This window comes from Pyxicephalus adspersus, chromosome 8 (assembly GCF_032062135.1).
Source record: "Pyxicephalus adspersus chromosome 8, UCB_Pads_2.0, whole genome shotgun sequence".
NCBI classification, from domain to species: domain Eukaryota; kingdom Metazoa; phylum Chordata; class Amphibia; order Anura; family Pyxicephalidae; genus Pyxicephalus; species Pyxicephalus adspersus.
Window position 1 is genome coordinate 46,775,674 of NC_092865.1, and position 20,098 is coordinate 46,795,771.

The window sequence follows — 20,098 nt, forward strand, 5'->3', positions numbered from 1 at the left end:
GACAATCTGCTGTACACCTGCCTGGCTTCTCCCTCCTCCCCACTGCTGTCCACTTTGTCAGCCTGGTCCCCCCTCCTCCCAGCCTCCTCCATCCATTGTTCCTGGTGCAGATGGAGCTCCAGGCAGCAGCCAATCACAGCTCACTGATCAGCTGACCAATTCTGGACTTACCCCAGGGGCAGGAGGCAGGCAAGCTCAGTCTGTAAGAGGAGGGAGAGGGGTGAGGTTACATGGGGGGAGACTCAGGAAAGGGGTAGTGGGTGCAGTGACATACAAGGGACATGTAACACTGCTGGAGGGACACAACACAAAGAGGTAAGTCAGTGCAGCTTACTGTATACACTGTGCATGCTCCCTGCAATGGCTCTGCCTTGTGCAGTTATACAGTATAACCTGTGTCCTTGTCTGTGCTATAAAAAGTGTCTGTATGTGTTCCAGTATTTATAATAGATTGTTGCATTTTGTGTTGCTTTGTGTGATTGTGTTCTGTATATTCTGCACAATTCAATGTGTGTCTTTGTGTGTTTGTGTACAATGAGATGGAGCCTGCAAAGTGTCCCTGTGTACAGCACAACCCAAGCCCCTTGTGTGTAGTATAAAGTGTATATGTGTGTGTGTTTACTTGACCTCTATATAGGTTGTATAGATGTTTCTGTTTAATGCAAAGTGTGTGTATGTGTTTGTACAATACAATCTTTGTCCTTGAAAGCACAATGCAGCGCATCATTGATGTCTCCCGGTTTGTGCTGTGTATATGAATTTATGTAACAGTGTTGTGGATTTTATAAGATCATTTTAGCTGAGAAATACCTTTGTGTGGATGCGGATTGTTGCAGGGATTGTGGTGACGGTGAGGTGTGTCCTGTGTGTTGTATGTACAGTATATGGCATGCAGTGAGTGCTCAGGTGGTCAGATGCGTGGATTGGCATGGGGCAGGGGTCTGGTAAGGGCTGATATCATTGTGCATTTGGATTAAACTTTTGTATTATATGAGAACACTGGAAATCCATTTACAATGCTAGACTATTGATGGAGGGGGGATAATTCAATGAAATCCCAGATGGACGACGAAGAATAGATCCTATGGATCCTTTGTGTGGGATCCAGCATGATTTGTCCTGACTATAACAGCTGGTGTGTTGTCACGCCTTGTTAGGTGTCTCTGTATGCCAGGGATCTGTTGTTACTTCCCAATCTTTACATAGTGATCAAGTGATCTTGTTGTGATCCATAGTGACTTGTTATTAGATGTATAACCCTTATTCCAACAAATTATGGTTAGCCGAGACTTAATAATAATTTAGCACCAACAATAAAATTGCTCAGGTACAAGTCTGCTCCAAAGAGCTCACAATCTAATTGCCCTGCAGTTACATGATTGTGGGGGAAATTAATTCAACTAGGACTAGCACAGTGACAAAGTTGCAGGATTTGAAACCCCAGAGCTGTAGGAACAAAGTACTATACACTTACCTAACATCAAATACTTGTGATCTTATGATGTTTTGGTGAACCCTCAATATGTGTCAGTGATCTAGAGAGAATTTAGATTGATCCTGTTCACTGATTAGGTGATATATGCAGATCGGTGCAAATGTATCCTGTGCTGATGATCTACTTATTGATGTGTTTCTGATCTCTTGGTATATTATATAGTATATCATAATAACGATTCATATATAATATTGGTAATTAGTCATTTATTCAAAAAGTTGTGATCCTGTAGTCATTGATTTCAGTGTTATATCTTTATGAACACGTGACATTGATTACTGATCTTGAATGATGATGATGTGTGCTTGTGATTCAAGCCAGTCATCAAATGATTGATTATCAGCATGATTTATTGACCTAGAATTTTGATTAATCATTTGCTGTGTTCCATTGCGATATTTTATTGATCCAATACAACAGATTGGTGACCTCTTCATAACTGATATGATCTTTTAGTCTAGGTCAATGTTCATGTGACCTTCTCAGCCATGTCTGGGATTGGGTAAACGGACCCATGGATGTTAAATGGGGTTTCACGTTCTGGTCGGTCTTTGGATACAGAAATAGTTGATAACAGTCATTTTAAACAAATGTTTCCCAACAAATAAGTGAACTGATATAGCAAATCTCTGTTCCATACAATAGGCTCATTTGTAGAGGTTGGCAGATTGCTAACTATGGATGTGGTCATGAAGTCATGGTGGATATGTCAAACAACTACTAACTGATGTATGGTTCTGTCCGTGATTGGTCGCATTCTTTTGACATTAGTACGCATAATTTAAAATTAATGATAATCCTCAGGAAGAATACACCAAGCTAAATCAGTCGTGGTACCCAAGAATCATTCTCAATCACCATCCTTGGCCAATTTTTGCATGAACTGTTATCTGACCTTGGATCACAAATTGTTCATTTTGAAACATATTCAGATTTTTGGATCTGGTTGGAAAGCTTCATCTGATAGCCCAGTACCTGGGGGTGATTCCTCCACGTCTCTCCCCAGGCTGAACATAGATGCCCCATGGGAGTAAATTTGAGTAAATAAAATAAGTAAACTTCCTTCTCCAGCTTCTATGAAAATAATCTGTTTTAAGATGTGCATATTATTCATAAATAAAAAATCCAATTGTCTTTATGACTTTCATAGTCTTCTGCAAAGTGTAATAAGACGAATATTTTTTGGTCGAAATCCAGGAGAAATTGCCTAATGCAGATGGATAAATAAGAAAAAACATTGCGTACAACAACAGAGAGAGAAAGAGAGCTATTTCCACCTTTATTATTAGGCCTCTGAGAAAAGCCATTCTGATTGGTTCATTCCTGTGGGTTTGGAATTTGGCTGTGTGTTCTTGCAGCCATTAATCCCCCTGTGATCTCCATGTCAGTGCTTCATTATTGTGACTGGTTGGAGCCAGTAATCCCCAGTGACCCGATATCTCTGCAATTCTCTGTTGTCTCGTTAGTTACCTAGTTCCCTGGCAGCAAAAGTATCTTAGCAGCTCATGTTAGGTATTACCTTGGCGTCCTCACCTGCGACCAATATGCATGCTTTTCCTGCATCAGCAGCAGTGATGTCATTGCTTTACCTATGACATCACTGCCCTGTGTATGCATGCATTTACTTACCTACAATATTTAGGTGGGTATGTGTCAAATCAGTTATCATGATATTACAGTCACAAAACTGAGTGAAGAACGTGGGGATGCTGGGCCATTTGTGTCAAAGGATTATTTTTAGGCAGCTCCAAAGACTGACCGGTCATAGGTTGACGTGTTTCTAGGATCAACAGAAAATAGAGTAAGCTGGAAAAGTCTAGTAATGTCCTGAAATGTCTCATACACCTTTTGGGGGTTCATCAGAACCTTAGGAATACTAAAGAAGAAAAATAGCATTTGGAGCAGATCTTTGCATCATAATTACCCCTCTGTAACATCCCAGATTCATTAGTGCACTTTCTATTTTTTGTATTCATTTCTTTTTATCCCTCAAGCCCTGATGAAGGAGGGCCTTTACAACCCAAAAAGTGTCAGCTTTTTAAAATAAGCTGGCTTTTAAAAACACTTCTGGACAAGTCCTACCTCGGGCTTTTCTTCTGGAGTCTTTTTTTAATCCATCTTGCAAAAAGTGTTGCTCTCCCTGTGCCCATCTCACAAGAAAGGTGTTCACTCACCTGGGACATGTGACTCCATGTGCTTACCTACATTTGACATTATGGCACTTAGGGGTGGACATAGAGAGGTGCAAAGTGAGGACTTTCCTCAGTTAACAGGGCCCCCAACAGCGACCCTGTTACTCCCGAATCTCTCCGTATTGTCGTATTGTGTCCCCAGCTCAATTTGTCAATGCAAACCAGAAGCTTTGTGAAAGATGTGCTATTAAGTAGTTTGGGGTGGGAGGATAGGGGGACCCAAGTCAGTTCTGCACAAGGCCCCACTCTCTCACACAGCAGCATATTGACCCCTATCCATGACATCACACAGCAGCATATTGACCCCTATCTATGACATCACACAGCAGCATATATTCTCCTATCTATGACATCACACAGCAGCATATATTCCCCTATCTATGACATCACACAGCAGCATATATTCCCCTATCTATGACATCACACTCCCATGTGACTCCAGCAAGGCGTGTTCACCCCGTTTGCCTGCATATTATATAACCCGGGCTGTTCATGAACCTCTCATTATTCCCCTGCAGTGATATTATAAAGTGTTTTTGCAGTTTTCATCAACTTTATTAGTTTTGTGCCCCTTTGCGTTGCAGAAGTAATAATGTTTACGACTCCAGCGGAGCCCTGAGTTGTAGTTACAATCTGCGCCTAATAATTGTAGCTGTTTCTGTTTATTACTGTGTTTAATATTTTATATTGCTCCAGTGTTAATCATTGTAAAAAAATGACTGCGGTGTTAATCTTCTGTATTACTCCTAAATTCATTATCCTCACCCGTAACACCAGAGACAATTGTGGTACTGGGGGCACCGGGGAACCTAAGGAACCAGCTGACATGACTGACAAGAGCACTGAACCAGTCATATTGACCTCTGTACCAAAGAAGCTTACACTCTTATGTGCCCCCACAGTCACATACTAATATTACACATTTATAAAGCCCTGACATATACCGCAGTGCTGTAGAGAGAACACTGAGCCAGTTTCATCAGTATCTGTACAGAGGAGCTGACACTCTAAAGCGCCCCCCTCAGTCACACACTATTATTATACATTTATATAGCTCTGGCATATACCAGAGTGCTGTACTAAGCCCCTCCCATCAGTCTCTGTTAAAAGGAGCTGACACTCTAGTGTTCCCCCATAGTCACACACTATATATAGCTGTGACATATATCGCAATTCTGTACAGAAAAAACACTGAGCCAGTCCCATCAGCCTCTGTACAGAGGAGCTGACACTCCAATGTCCTCCACAGTCACATAATATTAATATTATTATTATACATTTATATAGCTCTGGGGATCTAGGAACTGATTTTGTGAATTCAAGGGCCCTATGGCAATCTTTGGTCCCCAGGAGCTGGTGTTGTCAGATTTGAACTGATCACAGCTCAGATTTGAACTGAGATCACAGGACACTGACATCAAAGAAAAACTCAAATAAAATAAAATGTGCAATTTTGTCTCAGACTGGGTTCTGGTCTGTGGACCTCGGGGCACATGCTGCCAGCGCTGGGGTTATTGCACGCTAATAAATGTCAGAGCCAACCCTTTGGGATCATTTTTCCACATTAGCTCTGCGATGATGCGGAGTAGTGTGGAGTCATTTGTAATATTGCAGCGGTAATCACCCCAGTGACCCGCATTTCACACAAGTAATCGCATGTAATGCCGTAATAATCCGACCGCTATGCAGCTTCCATTATTGAGGAGAAATAGATGCAGCTGGTTTGGAGGGGAGGTGGAACAACAATGCTCAGCATGTCTTCAATCTCTCAATCACAGCCTTTTGCACCCTGTGGTTTTTATCCAGAAAGCCTCAAGTCAAGCTGGTCATCCATGAGGCAATTTTGATTCCAATTTTTTTCACAAAGGTATTGGAGACCTACATTATGTAAGAAGATAATATCAAAATTACCCCAATTAGACCAAGCAGAAAAAAATGGTTGATTTAGATGAAATTGCTATGTGTTTCCTATTTTCAATTTGGTCTTTCAATAATTTTGTCACTGCATTGAAGATTTCTTCATTGATAGCAAGTAGTTGCTTTTGTATTTGCAAACCCTGGTGGATGGAAATGTATTAAAATTGACTAAAATTGCCACTTGTATGGCCAGTCTGTTCTCCAAGCAGACATAAACACACAGATGCAGCTCTGGATTCATAAAACATCTTTAAATGTAAATGTTTCATACAAGCAATGTAAGTGTCTGACCCTGACCTGGTATCAGATTCTTTCAATCACTGTACAGTAAAGCTTAGAGAGGAGGAGGGTTAGGTAATACCAGAAGCAAGCTGAAAGGATGAGAGAGCAGAGTGACAGAGAGATAGCTCATAAATCTGCTGCTTCTGTTTTCACTGTCCGGTCATTGGATGGTGGTGGAGGGGAGAGCTGTGGGAAATCGTCCAATATCATAGGGATGGAAAAGAGGAGAGAGAAGCAGGGGAATGAAAAGAATGCAGAGGATAGAAGAGGAGAAGATGAGGAAGAAGAGCTGAGGAGGGGAGAGAAGGAGAGGAAAGGAAATAATGATAGTGGAGAGGAAGGGAAAGGAAAGGAGGGGAGAAGGGACACGGTATGGAGAGGAGAGACAAGACAAGGAGGGGGAGAAGAGAAAGAAAATGAAATAATAGCAGAGGAAAGGTAAGGAGAGGAAGGGACAGAAAGAAAAGGAAAGGAGGGAAGAAGGGACATGGTATGGAGAGAAGAGACAAGACAAGGAGGGGGGAGAAGAGAAAGTAAAGGAAATAATGGGTGAGGAAAGGACAGAAAGAAAAGGAAAGGAGGGGAGAAGAAAAGAAAGAAAGGGAAAGAAAATAATGGGAGAAGAGAGGAAAGAACGGAAAGAAAAGGAAAGAAGGAGAGAAAAGAGAAGAGAAAAGGAAGAGCAAAACAAAAAAAGGAAAATAAATGAAAGGAAAAAGAGGAATGGAGAGTTTGGAGAGAGATTGGAAATGGAGAGATTGATGGAAAAAGGAAAGGAAAGGAGGGAAGAGAAAATAAGAGGAAGGAAAAGCAAGGAAAACATAGAAGGGGTGAGGAGAACATAGAAAATAAGGAGGGGAAAAAAGATGGGAAAGGGGAAGAAGGCAAATAAAGGTAAAGGAACATATGGCATTTGAAAAAAGAAATTATAGGGGAAAGTGAAAGAAAAGAAAGAATGGGGAAGTGAGGGTTAGCAATGAAAAGGTGAAAGCACTGGAAAACAACAGAAAAGAGCCTGGAAGCCCATTTCTTTTATTTATGGCACATTGTTGGTTCTGTACAGCTATTGCACCTTGCTGTATTAGGTGATGTTCCTTCCATTGTTACTTTGCACGGTTAGTCTTGTTTCCCTCTTTGTGCCATTTGAAGTTCCCCTCCTCCTCCTGTCCTTTCAGTGGGCAATGATTAGTTTTTGTGCTCCCAGTTGAGGTGTGGGATTACTAGGCATGCCCCCTGCCAGGGCTGTGATTTGCATGGCAATGAGGCCATGATGCCAGATGTCTTGCTGGGGGGTCACGTGGAAGAATTTATTACACAGAAGAAGTCATGTGAACAAGTATTCAAAGGAACCAGCGTGAAAGAAGCAGGTCTGTGCTGGGTTTGTGACAGTTGTTAGAGACCCCTAAACCCTAAACGCAGTCTGCCGAATCCTAATAGGCAAAATATGGATAAACTTGAATGTAGCAGATTTTTAATTTGGTCTGCGATTTTTAATTTGGCCTTCGTGGTATTGCTGGAACTTGTCCCATTTCAGTTTTAGGGCTGAACTGGTCAAAACAATTCTGGATTCTGAATCCGAAAACACCATTGAAGTCAATGGGGAACAATTCTGGTGGTTTGTTATGGTTTCTGGAGAGTAAATAGAGCATCCAAATGCACCAACATGGGAGGGGAAGATCAGGAAAGGGAAATGTGCATACTGGTGTAAAGTTTTATGTGGCTTGGGGGCAACATGGGAGGGATGCAAAGCTTTCCAGTTACACCTTCATCAGTCGCTTTGTCCACAATAGTGGCACAAAATGGTTGTGACAAAAAGTAACACACAAAAGAAATAACAGTTGTCGCCTTTCAGATCTGTGCAAACTCTGCGACTACAAAGATATGGGCACAACGTTGTGTCCTTTTTTCACAATATTTTTTCCTCAAGGACAACAGAAACCTAGGCTACCCGCTGCTAAAATATTATTTTGTTTTTAGGTGTTACTGAAGCTCAACCTCACTATCCACTCGCATACACGTATTTCATTTCTGTATTTAGCCATTTGCCTGGAGTTCAGCGCTTCCCTTGCTCAGAATCTATTAATAATTGCACATTCTGTGTACAGGTGAGGTCCCAGGTGCCTTAAGCGCTCCTGCAGCTTGATGAATTGGAGCTCATATCTCACAGCACTCTGCACGGCAATGTCATATCACCGTGGTGCTCTCACTCGCCGTAGGTATGTGTCAGTGTTTAATATCAGCGCTAAAACTTTACTGGGGGAGTACGACTGCCAAAAAAATTCTGTAACATCGCTGTGGGTAGCTCAGTTCTGCTATGGCAACATGTCCAAGTCTGGATGGCCTTTCACTTTGTAGGTGTCAGTTTTTAAAAAAAGAAATGTCACCTAATTCTGCTGAAATTACCAAACCTGTCCAGATGTCCAACCTCTGGTGCTAAAATCCAATCCTGCTGCCTAAATTTAACCTCTTTCTGCCTGGAGCCAAAATCTAACCCACGTTCTTACCTAAAGCTGGTGCCTAAAGCCTAAACCCCCCCAGCCTGGTGCCTAACGTTTACCCCTTCCTTAGTGCCTAACCTAAACCTCTTCTTCTCTGGTGCCTAAAGCTCCGCAGCCTGGTGCCTAATCCTAACCTCATCTTTCCTGGTGCCTAACCCGTACCCCTTTCCTAGTGCCTATCCTAATCCCCTTCCTTCCTGGTCCATACCCTTAACCCCTTTCTTCTTCGTGCCTAACCTTTCCTTTCTGGTACCTAAAGCTTAAACTTCCCCAGCCTGGTACCTAATCTTAACCCCTTCCTTCTCAATACCTACCAAGGTTGTGAAAGCAGCTGGGGGAGGTCATTTTTAAAATCAACGTCTAAGATTGAGACTTTGCCTTCTATCAAGCTTCTCCAAACCTTCTTGTAGACATTTATGGTTATCTAAGTCTCTACCTCACCTGAGGAAGCTGAATTGCGAAACCCATTGTAGATTGAGACTTTTCTTCCATTTTTGTTATTCTCCATGGGCTGATTGTTACCCTATTTGTTGGAAAGTATTTATCAAGGAACCAGTTGAATTTCATCGTATTCGCAGAACTTTGTGTTAAAGTTTATATTTATCTTTCATAGGGGTATGTCCATAATAATATCTATTTATGATTTTTTTGTTTTTTGCCGTAAATCCCCTAAGCATTTTCACTCTCCTTAATATGAGTTTAAACATTTAAAGTTCTATTTGAAAAGATAGGGACCTTGCAGGCATCTGTATTCATATAAAACCACATACAAAATGATGTAAAAACAAAGTTACTTTATTTATTTTAATAAAGCCATCATACTGGCTAACATAAATGCATATACCAAAAATACCAACATCAAAAATCACATACAGTTAGATGGAAATCCCATATACAGAGTTTACAAAAGCTCAGAAAAAAGCTGTCTAAAAGTTAATACAGTCTAAGCGTTTTGTGTTAACAAATTTTTATCTAAATGAGTTTAAAGATTTGCCTATTGTTCAGTTTCTAAGGGATGGGAAGACCTATTTTTATTTGTAGGGGGGAAGTAACCTGTCTCAATAATCAAAACTTGCTTGAATTTTCTTTTCTGGTGCCTAACCTTTACCCACTTCCTAGTGCCTAACTTTATTCCCAGACTGGTGCCTAACATTAAACACAAGCTAATGTACCCAAAACCCAACCCCCAACCCTAGCCCTTCAGGTCACCGCCTCACCCTTACCTTCCAGGTAGGCCATGTTGATGGCATAGCGGTGCACACACAATTACTGCAGTGTTCCTCAACCAGGGTTCCTCCAGAGGTTGCTGGGGGTTCCTTGAGCAATGAGCTGTTTGTGCCTCTCAGGTTAGTGTAGTGACACCAATGATCTGTTTGGCTATCTGTAAGGGTGACATTCTTCTCAATGGCCAGCAATGTAAGAGGAATTCTTCCTATTGACCATCACACTAATATATTGTGAGCTGAGGATATAGTAATTATATAGAAGGGGTTCCCTGAAGACCTGAAAGTTATTTCAAGAGTTCACCCATATTTAAAAGGTTGACAAACAGTGGTTTACAGAGCCGGCCTCCATGCGTGCAACGAGGGGTGCTCCATACACTGTGTGCGTGCTTGCTGTACGCTCTCCATTCTCCTTTCTCAGGGCTTCCAGTTCTGCAGAGGCAAGCAGAATCTATTCACTGCACGATGTGGCTCATTTACAGGCGCACACTGAGTCAGGGACGGCTGCCACGCTCGCACTACACACAATCTGCTGCTTATTCCTTCACATGGCATTCGCTTGGCTCATCTGATTGCTGGAGGTGGGGGAAGGGGGCAGATCTTATAGGCCCGGTTACAGTTTCCCATATGGCCACTTTGTGGGTTTTATATCATATTAGAAGGAAATGCATAAATTTGTTTTTAAAATATATTGGTAAGTGGTTGGAAGAACAATTTCACTGCCTTGGATAGATTCATTCTTTCTGGTGACCATTGACAGTGATACAGAAAGTGATTAGGAATCTGAAAATTGTGCAAACTACGATTGTCACTAAAACGGGATGAGGGGAAAATCCTACTTCTAACCCATCCTGCAGCTCTTTTTTTACCTTAAATAAAATATAATTACCTAAATCTTCTGACCTGATTTCTTACATTACTGTTCTGGACATGGTCATGCTAATCTAAATCTGCAGGTTTGCCTGCACCAATGAGTCCCCAACAGTCTCCCTTGCACTGACGCCACTGCTGCTGCATTCTCTTTTGTATCCTAAGAGAACCCCACCACTGAACAGCCAATAGAAACATCCAAAATGCAGGCAATGAACACATGAAGAATAACCACCATTTTCTATATACAGAAAATGAGACAGGACCGGAGCATCTTGTGTCGGCAGTGTTAGGTGAGTATAAAGGGCATTGAGATCAGAGTGGGGGAAGGTTTATTTGTCTGGAGATTAGCTTTATTGGATGGAGATGCAAATCGTTCTGTGATTAGAAGCATGTTTCTCTTTTTACAATTTTATTTGCTCCTTATTATCCTTCTTGATTATCTGTGCATTTGCCTTAACCAGCATCTGGAGCAATCATACTAATTACCCCTCTGGATCCCCAAATTTCATCTGTCCAGAACACCTTTTGTTCAAAATACAGGACTCTGATAAAGGAGGGGGGGGGGGCTCTTTACATGTCCGAAATGCGTTGGATTTGTATGTACATAGGATTCAGGATACATTTTACTGTGGACTTTGTGTTCTGCTTTTGGCACTTTTCTTCTTGCATATGCAGTCCTTATCTAAGCAAGGGGCCAACCTTGGCTCCCATTTCTGCCTATTGAGAACCTTTCCTTTTACACTGTTTTAGACCTAAATACAATACGACATTCATCACCCAAGGACTGGTTTACACAAAATAGGTTCCAGGGCAAATATAGGGGCCCCAAATGCATAGCATTCCAGTTCCCTGCACCCCCTGCCAATCTGTCAGGTGGGATTCTCAAGAAGAAGGGAACTTGGACAATTGCCCAGTTTGCTCTGCCATTTAACCAGTCTTGCCAGCACCCCCACCTTTCTTCGATTATCCCTATATTCTGTCTGTGCCATCACTAAGTATAATGCTTCTTAAAGGGGTCTGCAAAAATCAGCCCAAATTTGGAGTTTTTCTTGCACTTTTGTAAAGTTTACCAAGCTGGCCAGATTATTTTCAGTTTCACACTCACTCTGGATTTGTGGTAAAGCCTTTAAATCTCCAATCTGCAGGCACAAGCTGTGACCCCCCTAGGGATTGGGGAGCTCATATAATGATCTGTCATTCTGTGCCCTCTGTAGGAGGCTGCCCTCCCAGCTGTCAGGATATTTGTGTATCAATAGGCTGGGTGAATGTCCTGCCTGATACACTGGATTACAATTGGTGCGAGTCTGTCATTTGTCACTGGTTTGTGTGCTTTAATGACGGGTCAGGATTGGTAAGGTTTTAATTGTGAAGATTCAATTTACATCTCTTTCAGAGTGCGGTCACACTTCTGAAATGCATTTTAACTGTGGGGAAAAGCAAATTGCAAAAAGTCTAGTTTTGCAGTAAAAAAAATCTCCCTTTGACTTCCTGAGTATAAGAGTTTGTGTAAACTCAATTACTAAAATCTCATAGAAAGATAGGCATTAATGTGTAAATTCAAAAGTTGTTTTCAAACATATGCAGAATTCAATAAAATAAACCTTTTTAGGTACTTCCTGTTAGAGGGTGACAATGATCTGTCCAAATCTGCAAACTGTGCTCCAGCATTGTCACCCTGCCACACAGCTTCGAATAGCGAATGCAAGTGGCTTATTTTTTCCAATGTTGTCACCTTAAGATGCCATACAGCAGTCGCTGAAGTACATGTAGACAGGATTTTAGGATTTAGAAACTCTGGTACTGGTAGTTCTCGGTGCATGGTAAGACAAGATCTTGCTGTACAGTCCTCCTCTTCCTAAACTTTATCCTCACCATTATTTCCCTAACTTTTATTTTTTGACACACAAGGCGTTTTTTTTTTGTGCCAAAGGCTAGCAGTCTGGTCAAAAGACACCAGAACCCAAATTACTGATCTGATTTGTATATTAATAAAACAACATATATCATTTCCTGATATGAATAAACTCCAGTTGGTTGATACGTGTCACCTGCACCCTAAATATCCTTGTGACTGCCTTATTATTATGCTTTTTTTATTTGGTTGTTTTGATATCTTTCTGTCCATGTTATCCTGTTTATATTTTTGTATTTAACTCTTTATCAAAAATATTGTTAAGTGCAAACCCAGAAAAATAAAGGAAAACAAAATAATTATTATATTATTACTATTATACATGATTATTATGCCCAGCATATTTTTAGCAGTGTTGCAGTCCTTTTCTTTCTCTGTTTCTCTTCTCTCCATTCTCTTCCTACCTCTTCTCTCCTTTTTCTTTTCCCCCTCTTCTCTCTTTTTCTCTTTTCCCCCTCTTATCTCCTCTCTTCTCCCCTTCCCCTCTTCTCTTCTCCTCTTCTCTCCTTTTAACTTGTCTCCTTCTTCTCTTCTCCTCCCCCGATCCTTCTCTTCTATCCCTCTTATCCTCTTATTCTTTTTCTTCCCTTCTTCTCTTCTCTCCCTATTATATAATCTTCTCTTCCTTTTATCTTCTCATCTCTTCTTTTTCTCCCTCTTCTCCTTTTTTTCTTATTTTCTATTGCTATTTCTGCTGTCCCCTCTCCTCTTTTACCCTTCCCCACCTCTTTCCTCTCCCCTCTCTCTTCTCTACAACCTCCCTCTCCCGTTTGCTCTTCCTCTCCCTTTCCTCTTATTTCCTTCTTTATAGCAGGTAATGAAACCTGGAGGTTACTAAGCATTAAAAGACATAAAAAGAGCTGCTACTTTAGAACGACACCAATTTCCTAAGTGAGAGGTTTAAAATAACATTCCTCAATAAATATGAAAATATTTGATAGGATTATCAGAGCACAAGGCATTCTAAATGAAGGTCATACTGATGGCATTCTATCTCCAAATCCCGGAAAATAAAATGCCAGGTGTCATCCTGTTGCCCACATTAGTAGCTGATCTGGCACTATACATATGGCATATGCTGCTTGCTTTAAATATACGAGTGCATCATATGTGTATTAGTAAATGTTTGCTGTTTTATGAATTTGTTTTTAATTTAAAAGTAATTTTGCTTGTTCTCTCTTGCAGGTGCTCTTCAGTCTTGGACAGGAATCGAACAGGAAAAGCCATCTTAACCCCACTCGTTCTGGGTTCTACAGCTGGCATCTTGGCATAGACATGGATCAGAGAGGTGTTCTGGCACTGGCTGTTTGTCAGATTGTTCTCGGACTCCTGAACAGCCCGTTAGCAGAATCTTCATCTCCGGTGATCGAATGCCCACAACTCTGCGTCTGTGGGAACCGCCCCTGGTTCACGCCACAGTCCACCTACCGCGAGGCCAAAACTGTGGACTGCAATGACCTTCGCTTGACTAGGATTCCAGTGAACCTTTCTATAGATACCCAGGTGCTTCTGCTACAAAGCAACAACATTGAACGGACTAACGGAGAACTGCAACAGCTAGCTAACCTGACAGAACTTGATCTTTCTCAGAATAACATCACCTCCATCCAGGATGTGGGTTTGTCCAATCTTAGTCAGCTCACGACTCTGCATCTGGAGGAGAATCAGATAATTGAGATGACTGATTACTGTTTGCAAGATTTGACCAACTTGGAGGAGCTCTACATTAACCATAACCAGTTGAGCTCCATCTCACCGAGTGCCTTCTCAGGTTTGCGCAATCTGCTCCGTCTACACCTAAATTCTAACAAACTACGGATTATCGACAGTCGTTGGTTTGAATTCACCCCCAATCTGGAGATACTTATGATTGGGGAGAACCCTGTGATTGGGATTTTGGATTTGAACTTCAAACCTCTAAGCAATTTGCGAAGTTTGGTCTTAGCAGGGATGTACCTAAGTGACATCCCAGGGAATGCTTTTCTAGGACTGGATAACCTGGAGAGTTTGTCTTTCTATGACAATAAATTAAGCAAAGTGCCACAAGGAGCTTTACAGAAATTGCCCAACTTAAAATTTTTAGATCTCAATAAAAATCCAATCAGAAAGGTGCAAGAAGGAGACTTCAAAAACATGTTACGTTTGAAGGAGCTGGGAATCAACAATATGGCTGAGTTAGTTTCTCTTGACCGGTACGCTTTAGACAATCTCCCTGAACTAACAAAGCTTGAAGCCACAAACAATCCAAAACTGTCCTACATCCACCGTTCGGCCTTTCGTAATGTGCCTACCCTTGAGAGCTTGATGCTGAATAATAATGCACTAAACTCTGTCTACAAGGGGACGGTAGAGTCCCTCCCGAATCTTCGTGAGATCAGCATCCATAGCAATCCTCTGCGCTGTGATTGCGTCCTGCACTGGATGGGCTCCAACCAAACCACCATTCGTTTTATGGAGCCGCTGTCCATGTTTTGTGCCCTGCCCCCAGAATATCGAGGCCAACCTGTAAAAGAAGCCCTGGCTCAGGACCCCACTGGAGAACAATGTCTGCCCATGATTGCCCAAGATACATTCCCAAGCCACCTCAACTTGGACCTGGGGATGACTGTTGCTTTAGACTGCAGAGCTATGGCAGAACCAGAACCAGAAATATATTGGGTTACCCCCTTGGGACACAAGGTCACAACAGAGACTCTATCTGATAAATTTCATCTGAGTGATGAAGGCACACTTCAAATCAAAAATGTTCAAGTGGAAGATTCAGGCCGGTACACATGTGTGGCACAAAATTCAGAAGGAGCAGACACAAGGGTTGCCACACTTCGTATCAATGGAACCCTTCTAGATGGGTCACAGGCTCTAAGACTGTATGTTCAGCAAACAGAGGCCAGTTCTGTCCTGGTGTCATGGAAGGTTAGCTCCAGTGTTTTGGCTTCCAATCTCAAATGGTCCTCGGCCACCATGAGGATTGACAACCCTCACATTACCTATACAGCCCGGGTTCCTGCTGATGTTCATGAGTACAATCTGACCCACCTTCAACCTGCCACAGAGTATGAGGTGTGTCTAACCGTATCTGGCTTACACCAACAAGCTCAGCGGGCTTGCATTAACGTCACCACCAAGGGGACTTCCTACTCATTGGCTGTCACAGACCAGGAGACCAGTGCGGCTTTGGCTGCCGTCATGGGTTCTATCTTCGCCCTCATCAGTTTTGCTTCTGTTTCAGTTTATGCAGCCAAAAGATTCCAGAGGAAAAACTATCGCCATTCCCTGAAGAAATACATGCAAAAAACATCATCAATTCCACTCAATGAGCTGTATCCACCCCTCATCAGCCTGTGGGAAGGTGACAGCGAGAAGGACAAAGAAGGGACAGTAGAAGGCAAAACCTCCCAGGTAGACACCACCCGAAGTTACTACATGTGGTAACTCATGCAATACGAACATTTCAATGAGCACAAAGACTGGAAACACCTACAACACGCTCTTCTTTCTTTCTTTACCTTCCCCTTTTCTGTTCCTTTTTACTTTTGACTTTTTTTTCTTGTTTGTATAAAATGAATGCGCTGCCTGGCCAAAATATGATGAAAGGCTGCCAAATGCTCTCTATTGACGTTTTCCTCAAGAAATGAAGGCTCCACGTTTCAGCATGAAGATGCTTGTCAATTAGATTATTATTGAACGTCAATTTAATCCCTGCTCTAAGTCCATGCCGCGGGCCACGTCTGCTACTTTTTAAAGTGCCATCTCATCATTACCTTTCTTAATTGAACCCTTGAGATGGAGAGTTTGAATAACACTGCAAATTCCCACTGTTCATTAGCGAGATTAAAAATTGCTTAGTCCACTCTGGCTTTGACCATTACAGACAATTATACATGAGAGGCATTTCCTGCGTTAGAAGAATGGGATCTTTATATGGCTGGATCATGGTGAGGTTGGTGGTAGGATATGCTTTACATTTACCCTTCTGCTCCAAAGCCCGGAAAACTTTAGCTGCACAGTTGTGGTCCTCCAAGTGGTCCTTCAACTCTTCTTCTTTCCCCATAATGCTCTTATTCAGAAATCTTTGAGATTTTTACCAACAACCAGCCAGTTACATCAATGTCTGCATAGGATGGATGCATTCTGGTGACCAAACTATACAAATAAAGATATAAATTACAGGGGGAGGGTAATAGAAAACATATTATAACCTCCCCCATCTCCTCTTGGTCAACTTGCTATCTTAAAATTCTTTATTAAAGAAAATTTGCCACTTTGTTATCATCTTGAAGAAAGTTACAATTTCTAATGTGCATTATTAATCAGTTGTCAACTTTTAGGATTGCCTTGTTGTAAAACTATCCTCTATACCTCCATTCTCCATCATGCTGCAACATGCTGGTAAAATAAATGTGACTTCCCTCTGAAGAGTCCAGCAGCTGAAACAGCAGGCGCCTAGCATGTAGCCCTTGAGGCGAATGGTAATTCATTTGGCATCGATCAATACAAACTTCCATTATGTTTTAGGCTCAGTTTTTATATTGATGTGGCAGTGCTGCCCTAGGATGCAGCGCGACTCAAAACATTGTCCTCCAAGAATGACAGAATTTGCAAAAAGCCATCGTTTTACTAGTTCTGAGGAGCCTTCAACCAGCGAAACTCAATGAGATAGAATAATCTGCAGAATATTGTTCAAATCTACACCTTTTGACTTTGCATGGCTGCAGAAGAGTCATGGAACCATCATCAAAAGGGCCAAAATCTAAACAGATCCGGACTGTATACAGATGAATCCTTGGCAGCATTAGAGACTTTGGCCAGGCCGCGTATTTTTTGGCTTTGCTGACTGACAGCAGAGTGAAATATTTTGGACTAGATTATTTTGGTTATTCTAGTATAGCGTATCGCACCATTTATTTGGGTTGATTTTATTCCTCCCAATTCTTAGTTTTTTTAATTTTTGGGGCTTTCCAATTTCACCGTTTTTTCCAAACCTTTTGAAAAGGGCTGACTTTATTGACAAGCCAGTCCCACTTTGGTAACACTTGTTGAATTGGCATGGGAAGAGCTTTGGAGGTTATGCCCGGAGAGTGAGGAGCCAAGCCCAGCGCGATGGATTCTTCTCCGCCAAACAAGTGAACTGACTGTATCGTTGTATCAACCTCTTCTCTGGAATTTTTGGACTTATGGGGAACCTAAAAGTGACCCCCTTTTGTAGTAGAAGATAAAGCTTCCTTCTAGAGCTTTTAGAGCAATACACCCTCTCTGCACCTGAGAGAGTCCAGTGCATCCCTTCTATACCCTAGGAGGCTGTTTTGGTAAAAAAATGCTATTTCTTAGAAATCATGACATCTTTGAGATTCCCAAAGATGGTGGGTTATAGTGCCTGTGGTTATAGCGCTGGCCTTCTGTGTATCTGGCTCCTAGTGAATTGAAAGAAATGGCTTCCCATGCCCTGCTTCGCCACATTTTAATTCTCTAGGACCTAGTGCCACGACTGCCCTGCTCTGTCTTTCTTCTCCTTAAAAGTAAAATTTTGAGGTCAAAGTCTTGCAAAAAACATCAAAAATAGGTTAGGCTGGTATAGGCTGGTAGTTATTTTGAAAGCCGGCTATCAGAAAATCGATTGTCTCACGAGAATGAAACTTAAAAAAGCTTGCCAACGCTGCAGCTGAGAGAAGCTCTTTGTAAAAAAGGGTCACAGGTTTCAGAATCTAAAACCTGCATAGTCTTAAAGGGAAACTGCTGTGGTCACAAATTTAAGACGCAGATAACAACTTAATGTAAATTTAGCCATACTTGTTAGTAAGGTCAAACTTGACACCTGAGCCTGATTTTGGCCCATGCGTTGCAGTAACATAATGTCATGTGTTTCCATTTTAATTACACCCCAATGCAGCTAGCCCCGGCACCATAACATAAGTACATTTTAGGGCATCATTTTGCATTGTGCAATATCACCTGCGTTGTAGCGTGAGAATATTCAAAATAATGCGATGCTTCATTGCATTGTACATCAATACACAAAATACTGCACACTAACATCATGAACACTTGAATGAGCCCCTCAATAGACTTAATCGGGGCAAATTGATAACTTCTATTCTTGTTTCCCTTTATCACTATCAGCTTTGTGATTGGCTGCCGCCGCTAATGACCGTTTCCAGAGATGACATGTAGGAGAACTCCAGGAAAAAATGCTAGATGCAATCATCGGTATAAAAATTGATAAAGTGAATTATTTTGTGTCATTATTAAACACAAATAATTTGTCAGCACTGAGCTGCTTCTGTAGCATTGAATTGAGCATTGCACACAATGAAATTCAGCCCAGCAGTTTCTACTTGGTTACAGAGAAATAGTTTTTTAACCTGATGTTTGCAAATATTGATGCTGTTCCTGTTAACAAATAATGGGTATCACACCGACCCAATTACCTGGAGTTCTCCTTGCAGTAGAAGGATCGGGGGTGTAAAGGTGAATAAACCTGGGCAATATAAATTGAGCGTGTGATGAATACAAATCCAGAAGCAGAAACTTATTATCCAAATTATCAGATCTGGAAATATGGTCAGCTGATGCTCTGTGCAATCTGTTCCTTGGGTACAGTTCTGATGCCTCCTGCTTTCCTATTGCCTGTTTATTTAATAGGGGGTCTTCACTGACCAATAGGAAGGCCTGAGAGGTCGTTCTAAGTCCCCATTGACTGGAAACTTCAAAAACTGCACAGAACTTCAGCTGCAGGTCTCCTACAGATGACCCAGACCTATGCAGATCTTCTTTGCACTCTGAATTTGGATTGACCAGGTTTCTGGTAAGTTTTGTAAGAAAAAAAGTGCAGCTGAGCGAACGCTTTTCATTTCCTCGGCATATTTAGACTTTTTAAAAAGTAACGCATTATAAGACGCATAGAGACCTCAGGAAGAGATCGTACTTCACCCCAATGCAAGCATCTCACCCGCATGTCTACACCGCCAGACCCGGTCGATCGCTTCCCTTCTGCACATCACCTGACTTCTAGCGCATGTCACATGATCAAAGCACAATTCTGCAGATGCGAAAAAAAGTCACTACACACAATAGAGCCCTAGAGATCCAATATGGAGATAGCCGCTAGATTCACTTTATTCTGTACAACACTGCTGTTTTCTATATCAAGAAATAAATAAATCCTGTTTTTCACACTGCGCTGCTTTTCTTCATTTAATGAAATTAAGAAATCTGTAAAAAATGTTAATTCTTACCTGAATCTAGTCTGTAGATATGGATGTAGTCCCTGTTAGCAATTTGTGAACTGGGAGGGGGGTCTGTATTATAGTCACATGACCAGTAAAAGAAAATCTGCTTGCTCCATTATTTTCATGGACATTAATATTATTATTATTATTATTAAGCAGTATTTATATAGCGCCAACATATTCCACAGCCCTGTACATTGAATATGGGTTGCAATGGTAGGAATTCCTCTCCAAGACTGGAGAAGATAGACTATCAAGGGAGGACCTGGGTGATCCAGCAAACCTTGAATGAATCTGGTCCAAGGATACAAACATTTGCCAAATAATAGGACATTAATTTTGATCCCCCAGGTTCACCCATCACAATTTTGCATGAGACAGAGATGATTTCACCAGTCTGCTGCAGGCAGGAAGAAGCATTTCCTCAATCCCCCCATACAGTGCTCACAATGCAACATTGTCACTTTGTATCTAAGGTGA

General features: G+C 41.6%; 1 protein-coding gene across 1 annotated transcript; it reads left to right on the plus strand.

Moving 5' to 3' along the window:
- The first annotated feature begins 217 nt into the window (after positions 1 to 217).
- LRRN1 (leucine rich repeat neuronal 1) lies at positions 218 to 19,567 on the plus strand. The gene is made up of 2 exons (XM_072420440.1): positions 218 to 315; positions 13,578 to 19,567. Exon 2 carries the CDS (start codon positions 13,668 to 13,670, stop codon positions 15,822 to 15,824), a length of 2,157 nt encoding a protein of 718 aa, XP_072276541.1. The 5' UTR covers positions 218 to 315; positions 13,578 to 13,667; the 3' UTR covers positions 15,825 to 19,567.
- The last annotated feature ends 531 nt before the right edge of the window (positions 19,568 to 20,098 follow it).